Raw genomic sequence first — 12,218 nt, 5'->3', positions numbered from 1 at the left:
TATATCATTCACTTGGTTGGTGGCCATGTTACCTGTCCTTGTTGGACAACCTTGATATATTATTATACATCCGATCAGCTGGCTGATGGGCGATCGTCCCCACCCATCCATTCTCATCAATACTTACTGCTTGCTCACGCTCTTATTGATAGTTGACACCTTGTATTTTGCACATTCTTCCGAGATTTGAGAACGTCGACCAATTCTAAAATGAATGGTTGAGATTTAAAAGATGGGCATGTTTTTGCAGTTAATCACGATCATCATCAATTCTTTTCCCAACCCTACCATCTATGGAGTCGGCTAATAACCATCAGAGTTCGACAAAAGTCTTATGACAACTGCAAACCTAACACAGACCTCCCTACTTCAAATGCACAGGCTAAGGAGAGATGGTGACTGATGAATGAACATGTGCCCTTCTTCTCTTATGACTAAAGGCTAAAGCCTAAAGATACAGTTTTTAATTAATCCAAAAAGAACCTCTCACAGTTTGAATCTGAGAACAATAATAATTAGCCATGGCCTTAGCTTTATTCATCTCAACTCTCAACCATCATGTGTTCCAGTATACATATTAATTAATACAAAGTACATCCCAACATAGGATATATTAAGAAGAGGGCCATGGCCATTCCTAACGGAAGAACCCACGCAAATAATGAATAACCCACACAACCCTCCCCAAGTCCTTCCTACCTACAGCCCCCCCAAGGAACCAATGGCGCTCTGCGTTCCGATCCTCCTCTTTCTAAGCCGCTCAGCGATGATGAAGGCAAGCTCCAGAGACTGAGATGCGTTGAGCCTTGGATCGCAGTGGGTATGGTAGCGCGAGCTCAGATCATCAAAGGTCACAGTCCGTGACCCTCCGATGCACTCTGTCACGTTTTGACCAGTCATCTCTAAATGTACACCTCCGGGGTGGCTGCCTTCTTGCTCATGCACATCAAAGAATGCTCGGACCTCCGCCTGCCAACAATTACAAAATGATGATGATGATGAGAACATGAAATGGTCAAAGACCGGGGGAAGGGAGGAGGGGTGGATGGCTGAAATTGTTTCAAACGGATTATTCCATGTTCCAACCTAATCTCCAAGACAGAAACATAACCACTACCACCCCCAGCAACCAAGAAGTTTCCCAATCTCCTAGTTGTATATGCATGTATTAAGAAGAGAACCATTATTTCCACTTACCTATACACTACCACATCTTTGTTTTACTAGGTCGGTCTATTATATATTTTAAAACAATTCATTTGGTGATAAATTTTATCCGCCCATTGGTGTTACTAGGTCGGTCTATTATATATTTTAAAACAATTCATGGCTCAAAGACGACACTACAGTCACCAATACCAATACCAACACCAATGGGCTTTATTTATTCAGTGGAGAATGGACCATTCTGCAAATGATGGTTAATTATGTAATACTTATTGGGCGATGGTTGGTGTGTAATCTATCTAAACTTAAATTCCAAAGGAATTGAAGATACTGGTGGGTAGTGTATATGAAGTGATTTTATTTGTAATCGCATTAATTGAAAAGGAAAAAAGGGAGAAAAGACATACCCTAATTGCATCGAAGGGACGTGTTTTGAGACCACATGGAGCTTTGATGGTGTTACCGTGCATAGGGTCACTAACCCATGTGACGATTTGCCCTGCTCTGCGGACTGCCCTTATCAGATGCGGAAGTTTCACTCTCATGTTCTCAGCTCCCATCCTCGCAATTATTGTTATTCTCCCGGCCTTGTTCTGTGGGTTGAGGATTTCAATCAGCTTAACTAGCTCATTGGGGTCCATTTTATCACTCACCTGCATCATGCACCAGAAGCAGCAATCAGCTTCTCTCTCTCAGAAGTCAGAAATCAGAATCAAATGAAATGAAACCTCCTTAATTACCATAAAAACAAAAACATGATACTCAAAAGATAAGTTGAAAATAAAAAGTGTCAACCCAAAATTTGGGAGAAACACACATACGATTTGATAAACAGAACTTTGAATTTCATAAAATTAGAACAACTATTATGGTATGTATGTATGTATGCCTTAACTAGCTCATTGACAGGTTATGTATGAGTTAAATGGGAAGTATCTTGCTCTGTTCCAAATATATCCAAATTCCATACCTTGATTCCAAGGGGATTGGCAACTCCTTTGAGGAACTCGACATGGGCTCCATCTAGCTGTCGGGTGCGTTCCCCAACCCAAAGCATGTGAGCGGAGCAGTCATAGTGAAGGCCAGAGGTGGAATCTTCCCTAGTGAGGGCTTGCTCGTAGGGCAACAGCAAGCACTCATGGGATGTCCAGAACTCAGTCGTGGTCATGATTGGGTGGTCTACCGTGAGCCCAGCAGCAGTCATGAACCCCAGAGCCTCGTCAACCCGGTGAGCCAGTTCCCGGTACCTGTTTGATGTTTGAACCAGTCAATAATCAGAAAAACAAAAAACATATTTAAATTAAATCACAGAGTAGTTATAAGCTTAATTAGAACAGATACAGAAAATGACTGGCCATATAAAGTTTGAACTTTATATAATTAGATGCAGGGAAGGTTTGAACTTTGAAGGAAGGAAACATATAATTAGATGCAGGGATTACCCAGTTCACTAAATGACATGATTCACATCATAAACCAACAATGGGAAAAAAATTAACTCTGGCTGGATAATTGATGTATTGTATACCTGTCTCCCTGTTCGCTGTGCTCAGTGAAATCGAGATTCCACTGGGTAACTCTCTGCATGGCTGCGTAACCTCCCGTAGCAAAGGCCCTGAGAAGGTTTAGAGTCGCTGAAGCTTGGCAGTAGGCCCTAATCATCCTCTGTGGGTCCGGAACCCTCGACTTCTCATTGAAAGCATCGCCGTTGACATTGTCCCCTCTGTAACTCGGAAGCTTCACTCCGTTCTTCTCCTCGAACGGTTCTGATCTCGGCTTTGCGAATTGACCCGCCATTCTCCCCACCTAAACCAAAAGCGGCCCACATCTTCAGGCTCTTGTAATTCTCCATAAAAACCTAACTTCGAAGAAGGAACCACAAAACAGAGGAGCAAAGAGTGACGAAAGAGAGAAAATAGCAGACCTTGATGACAGGCATCTGTCCTCCAAACATGAGGACAACACTCATCTGGAGAAGAATACGGAAGGTGTCTCGGATGTTGTTGGCGTTGAACTCCTTGAAGCTCTCAGCACAGTCGCCGCCTTGCAGAAGGAAAGCCCTTCCCATTGCAGCCTCAGCGAGGCGATCCTCCAGAGTCCTCGCTTCACCAGCGAAGACAATCGGGGGGAAAGATTCGATGGTTTTAAGAACAGATTCGAGCTCTAGCTGGTCTGGGTATTCAGGGAGCTGCAGAGCCTTCTTGGATTTCCAGCTATCGACGGACCATTTGCCGGAGGTGGTCTTTGGGGATGTGGAGGTGGGAGTCGACTTGGATGGCTTGTCAGCGACGACGGGAGTTTTGGCAGGCTCAGCGGCGTGGACGGCCGAGATGGGCTTGACAGATCTGGACATGGATTTGTTGGTGGGGAGAAGAGAGAAAGAGGGTTGGTGGGGTTTGGAGGAAGGGAGTAGGGATTGAGATTGTAGAAGAGATTTGGAGGAGAGACCACAGCTGCTTGGAAGAGCCATTTTTTTGTTCCTTCGGAAAAAACTACCTCTCTCTCTCTCTCTCTCACACTTGTTCAACTTGGAAGATGGAAAGAAAAAGAGAGAGAAAGAGTTGCAGAGGATGCGGGAAAAAAGCCCTGAAGGAAGGTAGAAGAAATGAGAGGGATTTTATAATGTGGTAGCGTTTGGTTGTTGGGGGTGGGGAAGGTTTAGCTCATGATGGAAGCGAGAAGGGAGTAGGTAGGTCGAGTTGAGCCTCTACTCTCCGGTCTCCAATGCAGGCGGAGGGCGGGAAGCGGCCCAGGCGGGTGAAAAATATCGAAATAAATAAATAAAGAAAAAGAGAACACACACAAACACAAGTGACGTGACAATTGGAATTGGTGGAAGACTGAGGGGTAATTTGGGAATAAATTAAAAGTATTTTTTTCTTGATAAGCAGATTACAAATTAAGATCAATATATATAATCTGGTTTTGTTCGTAGTGCTTCGTCATTCACCACCAATTATGACGGGACAGACTTTAGCTGTTCGGGGCCAACATCGAGAGAATTTATGGAAATGCCACGTTATCATAAAAATAGGTAAATTAATAATTACATATTATTTTATTTTTATTAAAAACTAAAATATAGACGTGAATAGGTAAACTGCTCAAAACGTGTCCAGCCCAAAAACGGTCTGTTGGACCCCAACAGCCAAACAGGTCGTCCCGTCCCAATACACGGCGTCGGTTAATGAACAGGAAAATGGCTATGGGTAATGGGATGTGATTGATTGCTGTTCCCTTAACTTAATCTTATTCCCATCCAAGGGAGTGGAACTTTTAATACGCATGTGGAATTTTTGGAAAAAGAGAAATTTCATGATAAGGCGCATGCATTATGCGTGGGAATTCAGATGACAAATCTTGACCAAGAATTTTGTCCTGTCTGTCCACGATGATTTTAAAAATCTCATCATATGCATCATGGATCAAAAAAAGATATTATTATTATTTTATAGATATGGGCCATATGGCATCTTTCCGCTGAATATGAGAATATCCAGCTCCAGCAAATGCAGCCGGTGGCCACCCACGTGAGGTGAGACTCTTGGGTAGGTTGGTCGTTGGTGTGTGAGATTAAAACGCCTGGCTCGGAGGTCCGATCAAAACATTTTTCTCTTTTCCTACAACAAACAAATTAATAGCTTATACATTTATTAACCAAATTAACATGTGATTGATTAATGGTAACGGCGGTAGGCTTTGAGCCAGTTTGGACTGTTGGATTTGATTTGATTACCAGTTTTATTTGACGAGATCAAAAAGAAAAATTCACTTGTTGGGATGGGATCATCTGTCCTCCCATTCTCGAATCTCCTTGTCCCGGATGCATGGTTGGGGATGTGGAGCTAGGTCTAAGTAATCATACCCGAAAATACTAGTTCCTATCCGATTATCTTGTTTTCGGATGATTTTAATATATAAATTTTATTTAATATCAAATGTTTCTATATATTATATTAGTGGGGATCCGTGCGATGCATAGAAAAATCTATAAATTTTATAATTTTATTTGCTATTAATTAATTAATAATTAAAATTTATTGTTAATTAACTAAAAGTATTCAAAATTAGTGTTAATATTTAAAATTTTAATAATTATAATTTTCATAATTTATAAAAAATAATTATTGTTAATTTAGTATGAATCAAATATTTTTTAATAAATTTAGTTTTATTAATCATTTGTAGTAATTTTAATATTTGCTATAACTTTTATTATTTTTAAATGAATTTTTAATCAACTTTAAATGAATAAAAATAATTATAAAAGTTAACATTTTTATTAATTTTACTAATAATTAACAATTATATAAGAATGGCAATGAAGTAGGTTCAAGGTGGGGCACCCCATAGTCAAGACACACTACCCTATCCCCGCCCCATCCTCGATGTCAAGCTGGTTCAGGGCAAGGCACCCACTCCTTATCAAGGATGGGGAATCCTCAAATTTTCTCCACCCCGTCCCTAATGTCAGGTGGGTTCAAGGTAAGATACCCACAGCCCATCAACCCAATATTCAATTTGATGACAAAAATGATCAAAATGATATATTGAGTATTGACCACAAAGAAAATTTCTAAAACTACACTAAATTGTCTTTAATTTTTAAATATGTAATTTTATTACAATTTTGGAAAATTTATTATATTTGTGTAATTTTAAAAATTTATTCAAATTGTTATTAAATAATTTATTTTATTTTTAAATAGTTTACTTACAGAATTACACTAATTTATCGTATATTTTCTAATATAAACTAATCAATATATAATTTCCTTTTTCCAATATTATACTAATTTATCTTAATAATTTATGTAATTATTGATTCAAATTACAATTTTCCCTTTCGCATACTCATTTATCTTTTAATAATTTTCAATAATTTACAATGAAAAATATATAATTTTTCAATAGCTTTCCAAAATTTATCAAATGTAATAATTTTCCTAAAATTTCCAAAATACTTCAATATTTTTCAATAATTATTTAATACATTTTAAATAAACTTTCAAATTTTTTCTATCATTTAATTTCCAAAATGTTATTTTACAAAAATGTAGTTTTATGATTTTTTTTTGAAAATTTTATTACATTTGTGTAACTATGGATATTTATTTAAAATTATTATTAAATATTTATTTTTATTAGGTAGTTTACTAACAAAATTAAACTAATTTATCTTTTATTTTCCAATATAAATTAATTAATAATTTCATTTTCCAACATTATAATATTTTATTCTCCTATCTGCATTCAGTTATTAACTATGAACCAAAATTTTATACTTTTTGATAATTGTTAAATATAATTCTCAATTTTATAGAAATTAATTAAAGGTTTTCAATTTCTATAAAATGGTGTTAATTAACATGAATATAACACTATTAACTCAAAATAATTTAAAAAGTCCTGATGAGTTAATTAATAACAACATTTATTAATTTTTGGTAATTTACTAACCGCATTTATTAACTTTTGGTAATAACACTATTTAATACTCGTTGAATAAGGGTTGGATTAAATATTAATTATATTTAACTATTTATTAATTAATATGAATATTTTAAATGATAGAGAGTGAATATAGATTTGGGGGAGAGATTTTAGGAATTGATTGGGGAGCAAGGTAACATGATAAGTTCCTAATGGTTTAGATGAGATACCTTAAGAGAGTGATTCTAGGAATATTTTTAGGTAGTTGGACTGGGAATGGTGACATTATTTAATGGGAGTGGTGGGAACGGGAGAGGAGAGAGAGTCAAGGAGAATGTAGGGTGGGGGTAATGGAGCAAGAAGAGGCATGACAAGGTCGCTTTGATTGGCCAAACAAACCCAAAAATCGACCCAAACCAATACAACCCAATTGAGTTGGTTTTCACAAATGGTCAGTCAGTTTCGAGTGACCAACTCCCCAACCTGACTAAGTCGCTTTGGTTGGCCAAACAACCTACAACCAAACCAAGCCAACCCGTATACACTCCTAATTTCAACTAAATTAATAGTCTAATATGCAACAAATAACAATAATTAATGAAAATTTGTAGCAAAAATATCCAATTATTGAAAATATATTGATAGTAAAAATACAATAATTACAAAAAAAATACTAAAAATATATTAAATTAGTCAATAAATAGTATAATCTCAAATAATAGTTTAATCTCTAATAAATATTAATCAATAAATTATAACAAAAATACAATAAGTAGAATAAATTAAATTTAAAATGTTCAATAATAGTAGTTTAATCTCCAATAATTATTGAAAAGTTTCTATTAAATAACAAAACAAAAAATAAATTTATGCATAATTATTGAAAATATTTATCACAAAAACAATAAATCATTACTGAGTGTAATAAATAATAATTTTAATATATATAATTATATAATAAATATATATTAAGAATTTAAAATTATTAATAAATTTTAATTTTTAAAGGTTATTTTCTCGAATTATTAATTGATATAGGTGGAATTAGTTATTTATAGTGGGTTGATTTTTGGTTTAGACCAATTCTTAACGAAAGTTCCATCTTTTCCATTAGATTCAGGACATTCAAAAATGTTTATCCACCATATTACATCAAGTCTTATTGATTAAAGCATATCAAGCTATGGATCTCCATAATCCAAACCTTATTTGACCAATTACAACCATGATGAGAGACCCAAAAACCCTAATACCTCGAGTTTCACGACCTAATTCCTCCATTTGACCATTAAATAAGATATCATTTCAAGCATTCTCATTAATTGATGAGCCATAATCTAAAATCTTGATCTAGATCAAACCTTTCAATCCATATCTCTGATCAAGATCCGTCTCTTCCATTAGATTTAGGGCATTCAAAAACACCTACTCACCAAATTTCATCCTAAGTTTCTCTTATTTGACCCACTATTAAGTAAATATTTTGTTTTAGTAAATCTCATTGATTAGAGTTTATTAGTTATAAATATCCATCATCCAAACCTTACTTGACCAATCGGACATCACCACCATGTTTAGAGACACGAAAAACCCCACTATATCAAATTTCACGATCTAATTTAATTGTTTGATTGTTAAATTAAAAAGATTTGACACACCAAATTAAATTACCCATTCATTTGGCCAAACCTAAGATCTCAAGATAGTGGGGGATGATGTTATTCCTTTACTACTTAAACCCCGTTGGCCCATTAAACCAATTAGGATAAGCCAAATAGACTAAAAAAACCTAAAACCCCAAAGTGACATTTCTTAAACATAGATAATGACATAAGAGCTATTATGGCTGCTTCAAATTTATGCTTTTTTTCCATTGAGATGTCAAATTCTAACCACATAGATAGGTTAACAAAAAACCCCATTGGGTAGAGGAAACCTAATGAAAATTCATTGTTATTCATAATATTTTTGAACCATCGTTGACTCGAATGGTCGAACCGTTCGATCTAGGAACTATCCAAGCAACCGATTCTGTTTTACCCCAAACCCGGTCCTTGGCAAAAAAACCGTTGAATTGGTCAATGACCCATTGACCCGAGTGATCGAACCATTGACCCATTCAATGGTTTTGGCCATTTTTTATTTTAATTTTTTTTTATTTTGTTGTCAAAAACAGATTGTCTGTTCGAATTGAACATGAAATCGTCGACCCGAAAACTAGTGGCCAGAACAATTCCAATTCCTGGTCGTTTTTTAAAACATTGATTGTTCATAAGATATTTCTATGGACACAATCAATACCATCAAAGATATTACTTGAATTAGACCTGTTCATGGGCTGGGCTAGGGCCTAACTTTTGCCAAAATTTGAATGGGTCTGACTTGAAACCCGAGCCCAATATAGTATAAAGTCAGGCCCGAAGCCCAATCCATGAGAAGGTCTACTTGGGATTTTAAAGAGTGTTTTTTTTTTTTTTCATCCAGCTAATTTAGTGTTAATTTTTTTCCAGCAGGCTACCATTAATAATGGGAGCCCTCAAATAATATTTAGAGTCTGTATCAATGAAAATTATGAGCAATCTAAATCTAACCAGGATTTTCTGAAGTCTACGCGGGATAATTTTAGAAAACTTGACCATAGAATTCAAAAAGTTGGATTGTGTTACGTCTTATCCTAAAATGGACATGCGCATATGACACGACCAATAAACTATTCAGGTTTTGGCTGGAAATTCAGACTCTGGATCTCCTGCCCATGAGAACCCTGCCTACGTCTATCCACAATACATCACCCCCCGTGAATTAGAAACATCTTTCTTTACATAATACTATGTAGAGAATGAGATGTTCTCCATATGTGTCTGCGATAAATGTGGTGAGGAGATCAATTCATCATCATATTTTAGTCGTATTTAATTTAGGAAATGGATCTTTGAGCGACCAACCCACTAACTATGGAAATTGATCCGTCTGGATATCACATAATTGGCTCCATTTTCATTGTGCCCTACAAGTGAGCTAATCCAACTCTCAACTCCAGTTATCATGTCAAGATTTCTGGATTTTGGCTCTATTTGTTTGCAGTGTAAATTTTGTACTTAGATAAATTTTGCAACCATTTGTTTGCGGTTATAATTTGTGCTTTTACTTTCTGCAAAATTTGTACTTTTATGAGTTAGTACCATTTTTCTTTTGGTTGAAAGCAGAAACTAGTTCATTACCACTCACCACCTTCTTCTACCTAAATTGTCTCTCAATACAACATCATTTTACCTCCTACAGTGTTAAACCATTTTTGCTAAAATTGTCGATGATGGTCTTTGATATATTTCTATGGGTCCACCATAAATTGGATATATGTAAGTGAACTAGGTGGAGTCACAAGTCACAACAAGATACATGCTAAAAAATAGAGAAGCTTCAAGTTCTTGGCAAAATCTGCACTATTTTGAGATTAATATGGTATAATATAGGAATCGGTGCTCATTTGAAAATAAAATTAATAAGAAAAATTGTCTGAAACTCACCAGGAGTTTTCAACATTTCTCTTAAACCCACCACAACTTTTCAAAATGTCTAATACTCACCATGTTAGTAAGTTTTTATTTTGCAAAAATAACCTTCCGTTAGTGCACCGTTAATGCTTCTTAACAAAAGTGTCCATGTCAGCATAAATAATAATTTTTATGACCAAATTACCCTTAAATGGTGAGTTAGAGGAAAAATGGTCTTTTTCAGTTTTCAATTTTCTTATTTTTTTGCATTTTAGTGTTTTGTTATAATTTCCAATGTTTTGTTTTTACATTTTTCTATTTTCTATAATCCATAAATTTTCCTGTATTTTTTGTTATTTATTTGCAATTTCTGTGTTTTTTAGTCTTTGGTGTTTTTTCTATAGATTTTATTTTCTGATTTTGTTTTTCAATTTTTATAATTTCTATAATTTGAAAATAATTTTTTAATTTGTTTGCAATTTCTATAATTTTTTATAGAAATTTCTATGTTTTTTATGTATTTTATATTTGAAAACATTTTTTGAACCTTTTCCTTTTTTCATGTCTAAATATTAAAATGGTAATATATTAACACCCGTTAATTTATTTTTGTATATATTTTATATTTTTATATGAAGGTTAAAATGGTAATATATTAATACCCATTAGTCTGTTTAATGTCAAGTTAGCGACATGGTGAGTTTTAGACATTTTGAAAAATTATGGTGAGTTTAAGAGAAATGTTGAAAACTCATGGTGAATTTTAGACAATTTCCCAATTAATAAAGCCAGAAAAATCAATTGATTGAACAAGCACAATTATATCAAATCCAGGTAGTTTTGAAATCTCATAGAGCATATGAATTAATGCTTTATTCGTGGCATTTTGAAAAGATCAAATCAACCCCCCACAATGTCTCACAGCACATTCTTGTCATATATTGGAAACATTTCCGAATGATAATATCAGAAATGATGATGTCATTATTGGAAGTGTGCTGTGGAAAGTTGGCTGAAAGCAACGCCACAGGTAAAGCAGCTTTTGGATATATATGTTTGTGTGTTCCAAACGGCAACATGCATGGCATATGCTGCACAGACAAATGTGTTGTTTCAAACAGTTAGCAAGCTAAGTAGAACTGAAAGCAATGAAAATAATAGTTCATAGTTTAGCTTGGAAAGCATGTTATGATAAAAATCAAATAATTAATATGTAACATTAATTATAAACATGTATTGTATATTTGGTGTTCGTATTTCCTGCCCACAACATTCTACCCACCTTGAATTATGGGTAGGGCGTGGGTAAAGAAAGTGAGCAGTAAATCTGAATTAGTTAATATGAGTAGTAGTTTTTTCTTGTCAAGAAAAAAAAAAGAAGTCACAAGATGCGGAAGGCCATTTATTTATTTACGGTGAATGTGGTACTTACTCCCCAAATAACCATTCTCTTGAGTCTTGAGAGGGACAATCATGGACCAAACAGTAATTGGGATCTGTTCCTCACATTAGGCGCTTCATACAGACCTCACATGCATTGAGAACATTTTTCATGAATAATAACATAAGTATGAGAGATGTTCCCAATGCATGGTGGAATGTTCCTATAAGGTCAGTGTGAGATGCCTTATGTAAGGAGTAGATCCGATCTGACCAAGCAGGGCTGGGATTTTACAAGGTATTAATGGCCTTGAGTCATGCCTGGGCCTGGCGGCATGGCCGGGTTGGGTCGGACTGGGCCTAGGCCCGGCTTGCATTATTATCATATTACATGTGCTTGATGCAGATCGGCCAATAAGATGATCAACCTTGCTCAATCCGTCCTCTTTCCCTAAAGTGGGGATCACTTCATTTTACTCTTACAAATAGTAAGACAGTCAAATCTAAAGCTAAAGTAGTAAACCAGAATTTGAACTTAACCTAATTGCACTCCTCTACATTTACACCAGTGCCTATAAAATCCATACCGCAAACTAACTGAACCTACCGGATAACAGTTAATACCAATTGAGTGGTATTTAATATTAAGATTTAATTAAAAAAAAAAGAAACAAAAGGAAATGGCAGATGAAGGAGAAGGTCACATCATCCTGATCTCCTCTCTCAAGTGTTCAATTCATCTTC

General features: G+C 35.1%; 1 protein-coding gene across 1 annotated transcript; it reads right to left on the bottom strand.

The window, feature by feature from the left end:
* Nucleotides 1-500: 500 nt before the first annotated feature.
* On the bottom strand, nt 501-3,674 carry LOC104604561 (phospho-2-dehydro-3-deoxyheptonate aldolase 2, chloroplastic-like). The gene is made up of 5 exons (XM_010268964.3): nt 3,092-3,674; nt 2,696-2,973; nt 2,138-2,414; nt 1,575-1,820; nt 501-969 (listed from the first exon to the last, which is right to left on the bottom strand). Exons 1-5 carry the CDS (start codon nt 3,635-3,637, stop codon nt 700-702), a joined length of 1,617 nt encoding a protein of 538 aa, XP_010267266.1. The 5' UTR covers nt 3,638-3,674; the 3' UTR covers nt 501-699.
* Between the last annotated feature and the right edge of the window lie 8,544 nt (nt 3,675-12,218).

This window comes from Nelumbo nucifera, chromosome 5 (assembly GCF_055504915.1).
Source record: "Nelumbo nucifera cultivar China Antique chromosome 5, China Antique-T2T, whole genome shotgun sequence".
NCBI lineage: Eukaryota > Viridiplantae > Streptophyta > Magnoliopsida > Proteales > Nelumbonaceae > Nelumbo > Nelumbo nucifera.
Note: the sequence above shows the minus strand (reverse complement) of the source record. Positions and strands in the feature narration are given on the sequence as shown.